Here is a 17,914-nt window from a genome sequence, read left to right on the forward strand (position 1 = left end):
AGCATTTAATGAATAGCTCTTTACCAGTGATATGCTTCTTTGTTTGTCTGTGATCTTTCTTGAGATCCTCTTGTACTTCTTTGTGTGTTTTTCAGCTCTCTTTGCTTTTGTGGGCATGTGGTTGTGTTTTTTATGCTCAGGAAGAGAGAGGTCTCTGGATGCCCATGACTGCACAGAACACTGAGGCTTTTGGGCAGTGTAATTGTGGTCATGAAGTTGCTTATATGTATTTGATATTCCTGATTGTTCCTTTGACACTCTTGCTTTCCTTGGTCATAGGTTGGACTTGCCAGACAGTTGCAAGCAGATTCTGTTCCCCGAGGCAGTTGATCACAGCTGACTGTATAACTGACTACTGGATCGATGAACAGAAATTCACTGAGATTACATTGGGAGGGGCATCAAGGACAATGGTGCAGAAAAAGAAAATCTGCCCTCGGTTACTCGACTATCTTGTGATCGTTGGAGCCAGGTAATGTAAAAGCATCTCAGCACTGCTTTTGCTTGGGCAGTACAGTGGGGATAAATAGCCTAGGAGCCATTGATGAAGCTTGGCTTGGTGCCGAGGAAGTGCTTTCCGGAATGCATGCAGAATGCTACCATGATGGGAGCATCTACTTGGGCCAGGGCAGTTTTTGAAAGATACTAGTGCAGCCGAAGTTTTTTAAGTTGTGGTCTTTAGACTTCTTTCCAAGGGTCTTGCAAAGGGTGACTAAGAAAAGCCGTTTATATATGACTCTCAGGTAGCCTGTGTGTCTGAACTTCCTGGCTTGTACTAGCATCATAGAGGGATTTGCAAATTCAAAATACCGAAAGCCACATACCAGTGAACTACTAGTTTGGGGTTGCTTTCCTAGCTTTTGAAGTGTAGTCTATAAACTCAATTTAAAAATAAAAAAATCTGGAACTTGCCTTACTTGGCTGTTTCTCTCTCTAATACTCATTTATCCTCATAGTAATGACATGAATGCTTTCTCTTTTTTAAAATCTTACTAACTATCAATAGATAAAATGTTGTGCTTATTTACTTAAGGCATATATGAAATGTGGGGATGTTGTGTGTGCTGTTTGTCAAATACACAGGTGCTCAGTAAACATTATTTTTCTTTATTCAAAGTTTGTTCACTAACTTTCTGCTGGTCTAGTTAATGGGCGTATTCCAAAGTCTATTTTACTTTCATTTCTAAGTGTCAGTCATTTATGTGCACCAGCCTGTTGCTTTACCTCCCACTTTCTTTTCAGAATACTTTGAGTGCAATATTTAAGTAGGCTAAGTGGAGGAAATCACATAATCCTAAGTAATAATTATTATTGTATTTTATGGACAGAATAATTTAATAGTTTAGTTACTTCTTATTGTCTGTAGAAAAATAACCAGGTTTTCCATATGTGTGTCACTGACTGAAAAGAAAGAGGAAAAAATGTTAACTGCCTCTTCCAGTGATGCTTACGGTGTCTGATGTTCTCACTTAGAAATTTGCCAGCATCACTTCTGGATTCCTGGAGTTCTCTTGCTTTTTGCTGGGCAGTGGTAGCTAGATTGCTAATGCTCAGAGGTCTATTGTCTCATTAGGCGCTTCAAAAACGCTTATGATAAGAGATGGAGCTGGCTGAAGTAGCTTCTACTGCAAAATCTTTAGGAGCTCCATGTGGCCTTTACCTTTCCATCTTGTTATCCACCATGCGCAAATACCAATGCTTTTTGGAAGTATTCGCCTTTTATTAGATGCAAATTTTCTATATGTCTGAGAAGACTGTCTTTGTAGCTAATATTACTGCAAAGGCATGAACTGATGATATATTCACTGGTACTTTGTTGATGACATTTTCTTTAACCATTAACTGACAAATAGACTCTCTAAACAGTATTAGCGTTATTTGACATTTATTCTTCAGCAGATGGTGTATTAATTTTGTCCACTAAAATATAAAAGCTCTTTAGGGTTTCTTTTTTCTTTTTGTGCAGTATTTCAGTACTTAACTGTACAGACAGTATAAATTTTTTTACCAATTTATGTTTTAATACTGAAGCATTTTTACTTTTTCTTTAATAAAGTATTATTTTGGGAGAATTAGTCAGCAGAGCTATTTACACCAGTGATTTTCTTTTGTAAATTACAAACATTCTATTACTATTTGTTTGGGTTTTCTCACCTCTCAGATAAAAGAAAAAGGAAGTGTCATTTGTGTTTTGAAATGGGCAAATCTAAAGTATCAAGGTGAGAAAATATCTTGTATGACATCCATTTAGTAAACATGATACTAAATGCTAATTACTTTATAAAACGGTGAGAGAAAGAGAGGTTGTTCTGGGAACATATTTTTCTTCCTTCACTGTGTGGATCTCATACTATTTCTCTAGCAGTTACTCAGTAACTTTCATGGAAGAATAGTGGTAGGAAGATAGTTAATACCTTAGAAGAAACTGGTCTTCTGGTGGAAAATGGGGAATAAACAGCATTGCCTTTCTGTCTTTGTGTTCCATTAGTGATCTGTGGTACAAAGGTTGGTGAGCCACAGTGTTAAATAGGTTGGCATATTACTACCCAGCTTTTATAGTAACTTACACTTCAAATCCAACTTGAAAATCAAACACAGAAATATATATATCTATGGCTGCTAGAACTTTTTAATGAAAATTTTACAGGATGAGCTCCATATCGGTCCACCATTTGTCCGAGTTCTTTCCTAGTAATTTCTTCTTTTTCTCAGTTAGGAATTGATACTGGATTGTCTCATTTGATTTTTCATTTTGTTCATAAGTGTCTGAAATCTAGGAAATTTTCATCTGACTGTATATTTGGAGAGGGACAGTGTATTTCCTAACCAAGTGTTGCCCGGAGACCTGTGCAGTTAAATTAATTTTGGAAATCAAAGTCAGGGAAACATGAAAATATGGTGTTTTCCTGGGAACAACATACTTCTGAAAGTCCTTTTCTCAGTCAAATTTGAACAGGCTCCTTGTTGGGCCTTGATAGTGATGATGTAGACTTTTTTTCTATTTAACCTTTCTGCAATTGTGGCCTTGTGCTAGTGATTGAGCATTGTGGCTAGTGACTGAGAAGCTCTGCTTTCCCTGGATAGTACAAGGGAGAAGAAACAAAGATGAAGCTGAGCCCACAGGCTCCTGACATGTTAGTAGGGAGATACCAAAGATTTTTATTGGCATTAGTCAACTATGCATGTTTTGTTTGCTTTTTTTGTAGGCAGCCAAGTAGTGATAGTGTTGCTCAGACTCCTGAACTGCTGCGACGTTACCCTCTAGAAGACCACGTGGACTTTCCTCTACCGCCTGATGTTGTATTCTTCTGCCAGCCAGAAGGATGCCTGAGTGTGCGGCAAAAGCGCATGAGCTTCCGTGATGACACTTCCTTCGTCTTCACGCTCACAGACAAAGATACAGGTGTCATTCGCTATGGAATCTGTGTCAACTTCTACCGCTCCTTCCAGAAGCGAGTACCCAAGGAGAAGGGAGAAGGCGCAGGAGGGCATCGAGCTCGGGAGGGACAGAAAATCCCCAAATCTGGGGATGCATCTGCACCCCAAGAGGGGGTTGGCACTGAGAGTCCAGAGAGTGGTTCTTCACTACAGGCTCCAAGTACGGAGTCTACGCCAGATGTGACTCGATCACCGCGCAGTAAGCATCTGGCCAAAGGCAGCCATCGCTCTCGGAACAGCACGCTGACTTCTCTGTGCATCCTTAGTCATTATCCCTTCTTTTCCACCTTTCGTGAGTGTCTGTACACCCTCAAAAGACTTGTGGACTGCTGTAGTGAGAGATTGTTGGGCAAGAAGTTGGGGATTCCTCGTGGGGTGCAGAGGTATGTTGAGGGGGAAGAAAGAACTTTTTCCTCCTGCTGTTTGTATCCAGGACTGCAATTGTCTGCATGGCAAATTGCGGCTTACAGGTGTGGTTGCAGAAGCAGCCAAACTCCAATGGTTGACCTTTTTGCTGTTTTAACCCAGGATCACAGTAGGAAAAGGAGATTTTTGTGATGTTTCTTTAAAACTTTTCTGTCTGATTCTGTAACCTGCTGTGATATTCTTTTTTGATATGCCTAAGGAGGCATTATCCTGCTAACAACTGACTGAGCATGATCTTTTCTGAAGCTGAGCACTGATGTTGTTGTTACTTTGGCATATAAGGTCTGTGGCAGTGTACGTTAGGACTGATTCTCTGGCAAATTAGACACAGCCAGGAAATAACAGAGAATTTCCACTTGAGGCAAGAGGGAAATGATGAAAGCGTGCTTAACAAGCTTATGAAACTGAACTTCAGCGTGGGAGAGAAAAGACTAGAGAAGCAGGAATGGCTGAAAGAGATCAAAGTACAATCTTTGAAGGGGAGAGGGAGGAGAGATGGAAAACAAAGGAGTTGTCTAGGAAGCATATGGGAATGGGGGTTGGTAACAGCAAAGTAACGGGAACTTGGTGTCTTTTTAATGTAATGTAGTAATCTTACGTATCTGCTATTATAATGTTGGGTATGTAACAAAAGCTGCTGCACTGTAGTGTAAAGAAGGAACAATGTCTTTATGTATATCAGTCATGGATGTATCTGTGCTGTTGTGCCTGACACCTACATTCCAGGATGATATTTTCCTTTCCAATATGCTAACTGAAAAGAGAAAGTATAAAATGAATCTCCGGAGGAGGAGATTGTATCAATAGTAAGAGGGATGGGGCTATGAGATAGCTCATAATGTGAGTTAAGTAGTTTGGTACACTCCAAATTAAACTTGTCAAAAATGACAGGACATCTATCATTTTCATCTTTATAAGCTCTTTATATTCTGCATGAACGGGGGAAATCTGTCCTGTTCACAGAGCAGTAATCTATTTCTTGGGTGACTGCCCCTTAATAGTTCTAGGAGAGTGTCCTGGGCTTATGACTCCTGCATTAGCAGATTTATCACCTGAATCTACTGACTGTTAAGGAAAAAATTATTCTGTCAGAACAAAAGGGCTTTTCTTTTTCCGCAATGGAAATATGTATTAAGGCAGCTTATTTTGTCACGTTGTTTAGTCTGATAATTACTGAGGCAGAAAAAAGCTGAACTTCCTGATTTTCCTCAACTCTGTGAGCTCATGTGATTTTTGAAAGGGGTGCTAAAGTATTCCAGTGTTTGAATGGCATGTGGTATTTGAAAAACTTGCTCTTGTTGGACATAATTCTTAAGGAGAACTGAGTGACAGATGAGGAGGGCAAGAGAAGGAATGCTGGGCATACATCTCTGGGGAAAGTAAAGCAGCAGGTTTGAATTACCATGTGGTTTGCAAGCTGTGACCTGGAAAAGTAGAATAGTTTTGAAGTGGTGGCAGAATAAAGATGAAGCTGAATCCTTACAGCATGCAAAAGGTTGAGCGTGCTTGTTAACAACCTAATGTCCAGTGCATTACAAGCAGCTGAAGGAAGAGTGGAGGATGAGAAGCATCACAGTTCTTGAGAGGTGTAATCACTTGCTCGATATAATTTCAAATTGCCCTTCTTTTGACCCCTCCAGATTTCTGTCATTTTTCTTCCTTTCTGAAGCCTCCAGTGTCATCTTTTTTTTGCTCTTGCTCTTTCTTTTTGATTTTTTTTTTTTAAACTGTAAACTGTAAGGTAAAATCTGTAATTTGAACCCATGCAATTCTAAGGGATCTGTTACAGTAACTGAAGATATTTATCAGGCTGAAGTTTTTTGGAGAATGTCTGCAGCAGGTTTGCAGCCTTTATTGTGCTACAACATTAAGGGCTGAAGTGGGCAAGCCACTTTGCTTCCCTGTCAGACTCAATTTCAACTTTTGAAGCTCTGAAGGCCCTGAGCAATGCTGTGCATGCATTTTGGCCAGCCTGTCTGTGAGCTACAAGTTTACAGCTTGCTAGCTTAGGACATGGAAAAATTGTTTATTTAGCTAAGATACCTAAATGTTTTCTAGTCAGCTTTCAGAAATTTATATTCTCAGCTGAAATGCATCCAGTTCTGCCATGGGTTGTTGTCCCAAAATCTGGACAGCTGCTTAGCTCTTAAGAAAGGTACAATGCAATTTAGTATAGGATGAAAAAGAGTATTTTATCATGCCAAAACATCTGGGAGATCTTGGTGTGGCATATTTTTATCATCTCTGGTTTAGTTCCTATTTTTGCAAAGGTTTGTAGGACTGTTGGAAGCAGAAACCAGTCAATCAGTCTGCCACAATTCTGGATGAGATATGAGAGTATCCTGTATGCATGTAAGCACCAGGGCAATGAGTGATCTTCAGAGATCTGGACGAACTGAACCCTTTAAATGAATGAATGAACTCTCAGGTGGAAGTGACATACTTGTGTTGATTCCTGCCACATAGAGATTTATACTTCACCACAGTGATTGTTTCAGTGAGCTTAAATCCTCATTTAATAAATTACCTTCCATTTCTCTATGTGACCAGATGTTTTGCTGCATCTTTTAATTCTCAGTGGATCTGCCCTTTCCCTGTGGAAGGGAATGGCTGTGAAGCTCTTGGAGTATTAACCTTGTTGTTCTCCCTGTACAGAGATACAATGTGGCGGATTTTCACAGGCTCCCTCCTGGTGGAAGAAAAGTCCAGTGCATTGCTACATGACTTGCGGGAGATTGAGTCCTGGATATATCGGCTGCTCCGCTCACCGATGCCTGTTGCTGGTCAGAAGCGGGTGGATGTGGAGGTCTTGCCACATGAGTTGCAGCCAGCTTTGACTTTTGCGCTTCCTGATCCATCCCGCTTCACCTTGGTGGATTTTCCATTACATCTGCCTTTGGAGTTGTTGGGAGTGGACGCGTGCCTGCAGGTGCTGACCTGCATCCTTCTGGAGCACAAGGTAAGAAGGGGAGAGCTGATCTTTGATAGGTATGTAGGAAGCTCTGCCCTCTTCAGAACCAGGGTAGGCTGGATGTGTAGAACAGCTGTCTCCTGCACTGCCTGGAATCAGTTTGTCTGCAGGGGGAAGGAATAGCTCCTTCTGAGGTTCCCATTTTGAAAAGTTTTGCTCTCGCTCAAAAAAGCATCTGAAGCTTGTTTTCAGATAAATTAATGGAGGGTCATGCAGTTCACAGCCATCAAACCAGAGGCCTCCAGGCTGTGATCTTTGTATACCCCGGGCGGGGATATTAGAAGTGAACGGTTGCTGCAGTGCTAATGTGAGTTTCTTCGATTGCAGGTTGTATTGCAGTCCCGAGATTATAATGCACTCTCCATGTCTGTGATGGCCTTTGTGGCTATGATCTACCCATTAGAGTACATGTTCCCAGTGATCCCTCTGCTTCCCACCTGCATGGCATCTGCAGAACAGGTACCTATTTCTCCTTTATTGGTCTTTGCAAAGGATGTTTCTGTGAAGTCTGAAACTTATATAGGAGTAGTCCTTGTTTCCTTCCCTGCTGTTTTCTCTGGGATTGTAGCAAAGTCTGCCTTGCAAAGAATGTTTGAGCACCACTAACTATTTAAATTGTAGGTAACACCACTTATTTAGGATATCTTCAAAGCATGCTTAACAAATAGTATGATTCAAAGCAGTGGTTCAAAAGCAGGGCTGAAAGGCTGTAGATCCACAGTATTGTGATGAGTATTTACCCCCCACCCTTCCCCCAGCTGAATATTATGGTTCATTGGAGAGGGTCTGGAGTAATATTTAAGGATGCTTGAGGGCCTTTGATTCAGGGTTTAGAAACTGTTGCCTGCGATTTATTCTCCTTGGAAATATGAAGTGTTGAGTTACTTCAACTGGGAGCCTGGGTTTTACCAATAGTCAGCTCTCTGCAGGAGCTCATTATTTTGCTTGGAAAGACAGAACGCAGGCCATCTTACTAGTTAATAAATAAATATTTGTGAAGAACATGGTGATAACAAATGCAGATCTTGTCCTTATTAAAGTCTCTCTCTCTCTCAGTTGCTTTTAGCCCCTACACCTTATATTATTGGTGTTCCAGCAAGTTTCTTCCTTTACAAACTGGATTTTAAAATGCCTGATGATGTATGGCTTATTGACCTGGATACCAATAGGGTAAGTGGTGCCCATGAGGACTTGTGGCTTTATTTCCAGAGAACTGTGCGCTTTCATCAATATACCCACTGAGAATTTAAGAATGCCTGGCCTCAGTCTGCCTTTGCCACTCCCATCTTAAACTCTAGGGTTCCATTCCTTGTTGTGTCTCAGGGTCCCCATTTCTTTTGCTCATAGGCATTCTTTTTCAGTTAATCCGTCTGGCTGTATCATTAGAAGATAAACCCTCAAACGAATGGTGAAGCTGTCTTCTTGAGTAATTGTGACTCTGTCTCTTATAGCCCTGTCTAAGAAACCAAATCTGATAAGAGCCTTCCAGTAGCATTGGTTGTAATGATTAAAATGGGACTATGTATCCCGTTTTCTACTGGGGCATGAGCAAGGCTGATTCAAGGGAAATGTGTATAACATCTTCTGCTTGATGCAAATTCCAAAGGATGAGTGTGGATTCGTTCAAACTTCCCTTTTTTTGTGGTAAATGATAAAGTAACTCCTCCATTCTTTGTGATATTGTGAACAGTAACAACCATAAAGAAGTGAAAATCAAAGTATTGATGCAGATGTCTTTCTGTGTGTGTATTGTGTAGTGGGTTTTTTAAAATTAATTATTTTACTTTATAGCTTTTATTCCTTGGTCTCTGGAGGGGCGGAGATTCAGGAGACTCTGTTTTGGAAATAACTACAGCTGGGGAATTTTTACTCTGTTGCTGTCCTTAATTCCAGGTAATCGTTCCCACAAATGCAGAATCTTTGCCAGCATTGCCAGAACCAGAAGCTTTGGAGCTGAAAAAGCATCTGAAACAGGTAATAAGCACTTTGAGGAAGGGACTCAGATTCAGTAGAACTTAGCAGATGTAGTCTTGCACAGCTCTTTTGCTATACTGGACAAGAATGCAAGTCAGCAAGTGTAAAGCAAAATGTGCTAAAAGCAGATGTGTATCCTGGTGCATCTCAGATGGATGTGAACACGTACCAGACTACTAGAATGCTCTTGTTTAAGAAAGTGACCTATGATCAGTCATGAGAGGTCTACTTCTCTGAATGTGCAGGTGGACTTATCAATAAGGTGGCTGATTAAACAAAGTTACAGGGGTGTCTGCTTTTGAGATCCCTGAGCTGTATGACTTTCTAATGTTGTCTTCTCCTGACTAAGCTAAATCTGAGACTTTCATCTTGTTTCAGATCTCTCTGTACCCTCTCCAGAGGACTTCATTGTAATTTTTGTTAACCTGTTTCATCTTTTGCTGTCTCTTCTGCTTCCTCCTTTGTCAATTGTAGGGGAAGTACAGGACTAGGAATTTTCTGTCAACCTGTTTAATATGCCTCTTTTATATAGTTGGCCAGTTAGAACATCACCTATGTTAGAATAGAACAGCATTTTGATCCTGAAAAGCAATATCAATTGATAAAAATGTTAAGTGGTAAATATCCAGTTGCTGCTTTTCTGTCTTAATGGAGAGAGTTAATTTGGAAAAGTGAGTGATCACTGAGACTTATAACTGCAGTTAATTTCTTAGCCAGATGAGGGATAATTTGAAATGCTCCTGGATGCAACATACGGTTTCTGTTTTTTACTGTTGTTTGGGGCTAACTTGTTTCCAGTTGGTCCAGCAAGTTCCAGATTCCTTCTTTACATTTGCCATGTGGGCTTGAAACTCTGACTTGATCCATCAAGCTGTGATCATCTTTGTTTCCCCTCCATTCACAGATCTGTGTGTGAGGTCTCAGTCTCTCCTCTCAGGTCCTGCTAAGCCATTAATCAGCTTGGGTCATCCTGGCTGATTGTGTCAAGCAGGTTTTATCTCTTTATTTCTGTTTTCCTTATGCACGCTGCATGCAGTATCTAAAGGTAAAGTGTGTTACTAATGTGATGAGGTCTCCTCTTTCTCTCTCCTCATAGACCAGGAGAGCAAAGTGTGTAACCTCTATGATACCCCAGTACCTGCTGTCAGCACAGATGGAAGTGATGTGTGGCTTGGAGTTTTGTAAGCACCGCCTTCCCCCCACTTCTGCCTCACCCCCTTGCAATTTCAGGCACTATTCAGCAAAACTCTCTCACTAGGGCACAGTTGGATATCAGAACAATAAATTTTAATTTCCTTGAAGATGTATTTAAAGTTCTCAGAGTGTTCACCCAAGTTCACGTTATGACCCTATGTATAGGCATTAACATTAAAAGTGGACCATTGGCAAAGGAGAAGGAGTGCTACTGGTTGCTCTACAAAGTAGAGAAGACTAAGTTGTGGCCCACATCACTAAGGTTAACACTTTTGTGTGCCTTTGGGTCTTAGTGTCAACGAATAAAATTCAGGATATCTGCTTTCACACTGCAGTAGAAAGTTCTTAGCTGCATCAATAACAATAGCAGCCGTTCTACTTTCCAGAGTGGCCGGATGTGAATGTTTCGGGGTGGGGCAGTTAGACCTCTCTCCCAAGATGTGCCTATTTTGTGATCCCTTTTGTTTCCTCTCATTTGTGATATTTGGTAGTAATAGATTTTTTTTTTCTCCTTCCATCTGTTTCTCTGTGGTCATGTGTTCGTCTTGGCTGTGATGGGCTGCTGGTGTTATCATATGATCTTCCATCTTGCCTCCAGTGTCTGGTTAGCATGACTGCAATCACTCAGAAACAGCTGCTCACTCCTGACAACAAGGTTCTTTATTTTATTATTTTCTTCTCAATTTTCCATTTTACCCTTTTCCTTTGGAGTTTTATTTTTCATTTTGTTTTATATATTTATTTATTTTTGAAATAAAAAGGTGAAGACTCAGTGGGCAAATAGGAGAGATGAGGAAGATTGAGGATAGGTCTGGGTGTCCAGGACTGTTTTATTACTTATGCTGCTCCAGTGCCTATCCTTGAAGATGTTATGAGGGTTGAAGAGGATGATAGCTTTATGGAGAGATGAAGACCTCATTCAGATGGGAAGTGGAGGTTTGCAGGGATACAGGCAGATGCCTGTGTAAAGGTGTCTCCACATTGTCCTGGGATATCAGACTCACTGGTTGAATGGCCAAGTTGGAAGGCAAGTTTCAAGGCCCCTAGGTCCCAAGATGTATTCAAATTACTCATGGGAATAACTCTCCAGTAAGTTGTACACAGTGCCGTACTATTAGTGGTCCAATTTGGCCTATCTGTTTTCATGTCATGAATGAGCTATGAAAGTGGACTTCTGTGCTGTCCCTTGGCTGGCTCCAGGACTGTTTCAGCATTGAGGAGATAATTTTGACAATCCACATAAAGGAGGGCCTGGAGATATTTGTTGACTCAGCGTAGGAGATGGCTTAAGACAAACTAATGGAGCATGCACAATTGTTGCAATTGCCTAGAAGGCTGGGTAGCTCTGATCTCTCTCTTGTTCCTTGAATAACTTCTCTTGCTGATTGTGTGCATAACGTTGTCCTTTGTTAGGCATTGGCCAGCATGAGCCTGAATACTCAGCCCATTCTTAATCTAGAGAAGTTCCATGAGGGGCAGGAGGTGCCACTGCTGCTGGGAAGACCGCAGAATGATTTGCAGTCTACTCCCTCCACAGAATTCAACCCTCTCATCTATGGAAATGATGTGGACTCTGTGGATGTGGCTACCAGGTGAGGCTGAACAGGAAGGTTGTGTTGAGTCTTCATGAAGTTCGCACTTGAAGGCAGCACAGGCACTTCTGTGGGTCCTGTGGTGGAAGCAGCATCTTCCAGGTTCTACTGGAGGTTCCACTTTACATCATGGGAAAAAAAAGAGCAGAAATTACTGTGTTTATCTCCGATCTATTAACTGCATGAACATAACTGTATCTTTGAGGGGGTGTTTTGTTTCTTGCATTTTGCTATAGATCATGTACTTTACCTAGACTTGTCAGTCTGATACTGTATCCTCAGCTTAAATCACCAGCCTTGAACTACAAAAAAAGCTGGAGACTTAGTTGTCACCTCAGCTAGCAGACATGAGAATGATGTCCCTCATTGAGTGGGTCTTGGTGTTGAGATGGTGAATTAAAACAAAGTCGGTTTTGGTTTTGTTTTGTTTTTTTTTTTTTTTTTTAGAAGATAATGTTTTACTAAGAAGAGTTAGTTTTATCATTCTTCAAAGGTTTGACACATTGCCTACTGCATACCTTTTAAAGGCTCCCTGTCTTCTTTCCCATTGTGTTCTGTGTTTTTGTCTGATATGTTGTCCTCTGTTTCTTTTTAGGGTGGCTATGGTGAGATTCTTCAACTCGCCAAATGTTTTGCAAGGTTTCCAGATGCATACTCGCACTCTTCGTCTCTTCCCACGACCAGTGGTGGCCTTCCAGGCAAATTCTTTTCTTGCCTCTAGGCCGAAGCAAACACCTTTTGCAGATAAACTTTCCAGGACTCAGGCAGTAGAATACTTTGGAGAATGGTCACTCAACCCTACTAACTATGCTTTCCAAAGAATTCATAACAGTAAGTTTTGGTCTTGCCTTCCCTCCACTTGGATGTAATGCAGAAACTTAAAAAGCAGAGATTCTAGGGAAGGGTGTGGTTTTACACCATATTATTCCTGATGGTGAGGGAAATCCAGTTCAAGGAACATTCTTCTGGTTTTATGTATGTCTTCATGTGTCTCTACCAAGTTAGCCCTGCTATTAGCCACTCACTCCTCCAATGAATTTTACCGCTTGGCTTGTTTGGTTATGGAGAAGAAGTCTTGTAGGCTTCTTAGAGTAGAGACTGTCTCTTCCTTTGTGCAAGACTTAGCAGGGGGTAGCCTCACTGTGAATGAAGCCTTTGACACCAATAAATGAGTTCAGTTAACTCTCTGCTTGGTTTTTGTCCAGACGTGTTTGACCCAGCACTGATTGGTGACAAACCGAAGTGGTATGCTCACCAGCTGCAGCCCATCCACTATCGTGTCTATGACAGTAATTCACAGCTGGCTGAAGCACTAAATGTCCCAGCAGAGAAGGAAACAGATTCTGATCCCACTGATGACAGGTTAGTGCATGGAGAGCATAACCCGACATGATAGTTCAGATTGCTGGGCCTCTCCTCCTACTTCTTATTTGCAGCCTTTTTCTGTAGCCTGCCAGGTTGCTATTTCATTTCTTCTGTCTGGGCAGAATACTGGCACTGAAGTAAACTGTCTCACTGCTCTGTCATCACAACAACCTCTTAACCCTCTGCTAGTATCTTCTCAAGCCTTCATTTAATGTGATTCTCCATTTATATTTTCCTGTTTTCTTTGCTACCTGTATGCTACTTGACATTTGGTATTTCCTCCCACCCTGATGCTTTTTTCTTCCATACTGTTCTTTCTCTGCTTATTTATGTTGCAGTACAAGTACTCCCACTCATCCTACCCCTTGTTCAATCTCTACTCAGTGCATAGTTAAGCGAAGCTTGTTAGTAGTACCCACTGCCTGAGACCTCCTTGTGTATTCGGTAAAAGGAGGGTAAACATTTTGTTGTAGTGGTTTTGGCCATATTTCTCAGAGTTTTGTGTCTAGTTTTATTATCCTTCATTCTCTGCTAGCCTGTGAGAACTTTCAGGCTTGGACTTGCCCATCTTTTACATTCTACATGGCACCAGTGGTCCTAACAGAGTGGGATTTATCATTAGTATAAAAAGGGAATGCTTTTACTTGTGGTTTCCAGTTCCCTTGAGCTTCTCCTACACACCCCCCCCCACCCCACTACTCCCCGTTAACTTATGCTTGATCTCATTAACTTTGTTCAGAGCCTTTAAATGTCTTCCCTTATTATTTCTTCATGGACCTCAAAGTTACTTCATTTGCTCTGACATTTCATGAAGCTGGCTGCTGACTCTTGCCAGAAATTTGTAGAGACTGTAATATCATGAGATCTTTAAGAGGCTCAAGAAAACAGTGGTGATTAATGTCTTTGAAACATCAGGCCCTGCTGTTGCTGTTTTGCTTCCACTTATGTCTATTTCTCACCCTTTGTGGCAGTGGCAGTGACAGTGTCGACTATGATGACTCAAGTTCCTCCTACTCCTCACTCGGTGACTTTGTCAGTGAGATGATGAAATGTGACATTAATGGCGATACCCCAAGTGAGTAACTTTGAGCCTTACTTTCACAAGGTCCACATAGGTTCCTCTTCTCCACTCATCTGCGCTGTGGGAGTCAAAGCAAAGTATTGTTCCATTGTAGTCTTGCTCTGAGGTAAAAGTGTCTTCTATACTCCAATATCCAGGGGTAGGCTGAAAAAAGACATTTATCCTGCTTATAAACAATGTCCTCTGAAGGACACTGGAAGGAGGAAGAACAGAAATAGGTGCTGCTGAGCAAAACTGGATCACTAGATCTGGAAACAACCTTCTGCTGCCAGTACGTACTGTGCAATATGGGCAGCAGAGTATGAGCTTTCTCCTGCCCCTGCATATTGGTTCTCAGTGATGGCTTTAATGCGTCACTCTGTCCTAGTTGGGACAAGAAAGTGCATTCTGTGTGGCTTATATGGAGGCTGCAGCAATAGCTTCTCTTGTGAGAGTGGGAAACTCACTTTCTTCAATAAACTAAATCTAAGAGTGCCAACACATTTCTTATAATTGTAGTCACAACAAAAGAAACTGCTTGGACATAAGGAAAAGATCTTCATGGTTAGTGTAGTTAAACAGGTTCCCAGGATCACAGTAGAATGTGAAGCCTTGAAGAGTTTCAAAACTCAGTGGGACAAGGTCCTGAGCAAACTGCTTTAACTTTGAAGTTACCCTAGCTTTGAGTAGAGAGTTGGAAGAGATGACCTCCGAAAGATCTTTACAACCTAAATTTTTATGCAAGTTTATTCTGTCAAGCAGTCCTCATCTGCTTGGGATCTTTAGTTAGATGGGCAAAAGGCTGAGGAAGGCAGTGTTTTTTAATGCAAAATGATGTGTTTGCAGATGTTGACCCCCTGACTCACGCAGCCCTTGGTGATGCTAGTGAAGTGGATTTTGATGATTTTCAAGAATATTCAGGGGATATGGATGAACAGGCCATGGACAGTGAAAACTCTCAAGAGAACAACCAACCTCGTTCAAGTTCCAGTACTACAGCCAGTAGCAGCCCCAGCACTGTCATCCATGGAGTGAATCATGTGTGTACTGAGATGAGTTCAGCCCTAAGATCCAGCATATTAGGATATAAAGAATGGGAGAATGCCAGTGGTTCTTTCTGAGAAGGGCAAAAGCTAATAGGACGGTGAAACCGTGCACAGATTAAACTGCATGCTCTTTCTGGACTTTCTGAGCAAGGTGGAGTTTACTAGTACCCTCTTATGCTGGGATAGAACATTCCTGTACGTAAAAGCTCTCATTCATTGAAAAATGCAGCATTATCAGAGAGCAGTGGTCCAGGTTGTGACTGCAGGAATTGCTTTTATGGAGTCTGGAAAGATGTGATGCATTAGAGGAACAGGGAGTGGGGTGGGGAAACTTCTGTATCTGTGGTCATTTAGGAAGAATGGGAGTTGCTTGCATAACCACAAAACAGGGTAACGGAAAGCCATTGTCATGAGCTAACACTTCCCAGTAAGATCTGTTTTACAGGGGAGTAAGTCCCTAGAACAATGCATGGATAGTGGGGATGGGATGGGGCTCAGTAACAAATAGCAAGGACTTTGCAGACTTCTCATTTGTAAATAATTGTTCTTGTCCTGCCCTTCAGTTGTCTGTAATGCAAATTAGCAAACAGATCAATGATTTGACTGGTCCACAGGAGTCAGCAGATTCAGCAGAAATAGAAGAGAAGTTGGTTGCTGGATTTTCAAACCATCTCCCTTCCTTGGCCCTGCAACCAAGCTTTCCCAAGATAAGCTTGGATCGTGAGAGCGACAGCGCAGCTGGCAGCATGAGCTCCTCAGAAGGGGTGGTGAGGAAGCGAGAGTATGACAATCCGTACTTCGAACCACAGTATGGTTTTCCTGTAGAGGATGAAGATGATGAGCAGGAAGAGAGCTACACCCCAAGATTTAACCAGAATCTCAATGGAAGCAGGCGAGTCCTTCTTGTGTCCCGCCCTTCCATACAGCACTGTTGGGATTTCCCTATGCTTCATGTAGTTTAACATTCAGTCTGTCAAGTGTCTTTTGCACCTGAAATATATTGTGATCACTTCCGTTTAATATTGAAATCCTGTAAACTACTGTGGTTTGAGGAAAGCACTTGCTCAGTTCTCTCAGTTCCTTGCTTTTATGTAAGTGGTAGGAGCTAATAGAATTATCAGTTCTTCCTAGAAATACTCCAGTGTATCACCTACTGAGTTCTGAAAACCTCTGAGTGATTTTTTTTTTTTTTTTTTTTTTTTTTTTTTTTTGGTGAAGCTTTGTATCTTGGGGCAAAGATGCTATAGTGATTGATGGCATCGTGTTTTCTTGTTATTGCTCTCAAAGCAGAACCTTTTCACCCTCCAAATCCACCAAGGCCCTTTTGCAGACAAGTTTTCAGCATGCCCTGAAAGGTAATAAAAGTCTGAATGCAAAGATGCTTCAGTTCTCTCTCTCTCTCTTTTTTTTTTTTTCTTTTTCTTTCATGCAAGGTAAGGGTAGTGTGGTGAAAACTGATGAGGAATGAGACCAGCATCAATCTCCCACAGTCATACAACTTGTTGATCTGGGGTGGGAAGTGGGAAAGCTAATAACTGTTGTACTTAATTTCTTTCAAGGTCTCAGAAGTTACTCCGTCCAAACAGTTTAAAACTGGCCAATGATTCTGATGCAGATTCAGATTCCAGGGCCAGCTCCCCAAACTCTACTGTCTCCAACAACAGCAGTGAAGGTTTTGGGGGCATCATGTCTTTTGCAAGTATGTAGCAATGCATTCATTAAGCTGGTTTTATTTATTATATTAGAGTTTACAGAGAGATGGAATTGAGCAATAGCTAGTCAAGAGAATGACTTGGTTGTCAAATTGTTACCAGCTTTTCAGAATTCATGTTGGGAGCCACAGGACTTGGTTAACTTACAATGCTGGTAACTAGTGCTTTATGTATTTCGGTTACGTGGTTAGGCCCTTGAATTATACGGCACTTCAGGGCACAGATCAGAAATTCTTTCCATTTCATTTAAACAAAAAATCGTGCAATTTCATGAAGTTGGTGCAAAAATCTTACCAGAAATATGCCTTCCATGCTACCATGTTTTGTGTTGAGGTGCTACATACAATTTCTTGACTGTGCTCACCTACTTTTAATTATATTTTAATAATAAAATCCACAGGTGTGGAAAACTAGTCTAGAGTTTTTTAATGAGTGAAAGAAGATAGGGCCAGTTGAGTCTTGCACTGTAGTGGAGAGCAGTGCAAAAAGTTTGCAGCAGTGGGGAAAGTATAATGGATGTTTCTGGTAAAATTGTTACTAAAATAAGGCTGCAAAAAAAGAAGAACCAAACCAAATTGAAATAGTACGCTGACATTTTATATTAACATCTTGAACTGTTAATCAGCTCATTGATCTACATGAGATGCTTTGAGGCTGTCTACAGGCTTAAGCAGACGATGATGCATTATTGTGTTCTTAAGATCTGTCCGTACTAGGAAGAACTTTTGTTTTCTCGTAATAAATGGAAAACTTCTATTTTAAAGCATGCTTCTGTGGCAGATTTACAGTGTTTGACAAGGCACAGTGCACACTCCTCCCTTCAGAATTACATATTTTGGAGATCTTCTGTCATCCTGTTTTCTCATGTGGCCCCTACCATTCATTTGCTCCTAAAAAGAGGATCAAACTAGAAGACAACAGCTGACATGAGGTTAGCTGTTTAAGTGCAGGAAGACAGGTGGATATTGCTGTTATATTTAAGACTTAAAGATACAACAGCAATGATTGTAACATGAAAGCTAAGAATTAAGTGGTTTTACAATTTAGAATAATGTGATTACAGATGTGCTTGCAAAATAAATGAGATGATGTTATGCTTGTGAGACTTTTGGGTAATAAAGAAGAACTTAATCATT

At 41.1% G+C, this 17,914-nt stretch overlaps 1 protein-coding gene across 21 annotated transcripts in view; it reads left to right on the forward strand.

Moving 5' to 3' along the window:
* Nucleotides 1–410: 410 nt before the first annotated feature.
* Nucleotides 411–17,914, forward strand: part of MADD (MAP kinase activating death domain) — a 67,370-nt gene continuing 49,866 nt past the window's right edge. For 17 of the 21 annotated variants that reach the window (XM_086462461.1, XM_086462460.1, XM_086462465.1 and 14 more), the window contains exons 1-13: nt 411–472; nt 3,207–3,821; nt 6,520–6,823; nt 7,163–7,294; nt 7,892–8,005; nt 8,729–8,809; nt 11,417–11,595; nt 12,191–12,426; nt 12,801–12,957; nt 13,932–14,035; nt 14,867–15,060; nt 15,681–15,958; nt 16,626–16,765. In XM_086462461.1, the coding sequence (XP_086318587.1) occupies nt 411–472; nt 3,207–3,821; nt 6,520–6,823; nt 7,163–7,294; nt 7,892–8,005; nt 8,729–8,809; nt 11,417–11,595; nt 12,191–12,426; nt 12,801–12,957; nt 13,932–14,035; nt 14,867–15,060; nt 15,681–15,958; nt 16,626–16,765 (2,596 nt within the window). Of the gene's footprint in view, nt 473–3,206; nt 3,822–6,519; nt 6,824–7,162; nt 7,295–7,891; nt 8,006–8,728; nt 8,810–10,601; nt 10,659–11,416; nt 11,596–12,190; nt 12,427–12,800; nt 12,958–13,931; nt 14,036–14,866; nt 15,061–15,629; nt 15,959–16,625; nt 16,766–17,914 lie in introns of all 21 variants that reach the window. The other 4 variants (XM_086462457.1, XM_086462459.1, XM_086462458.1 and 1 more) reach the window with 3 other exon arrangements.

The sequence above is a fragment of the Leptosomus discolor genome, chromosome 3 (genome assembly GCF_034619465.1).
Source record: "Leptosomus discolor isolate bLepDis1 chromosome 3, bLepDis1.hap2, whole genome shotgun sequence".
Taxonomy (NCBI): Eukaryota; Metazoa; Chordata; class Aves; order Leptosomiformes; family Leptosomidae; genus Leptosomus; species Leptosomus discolor.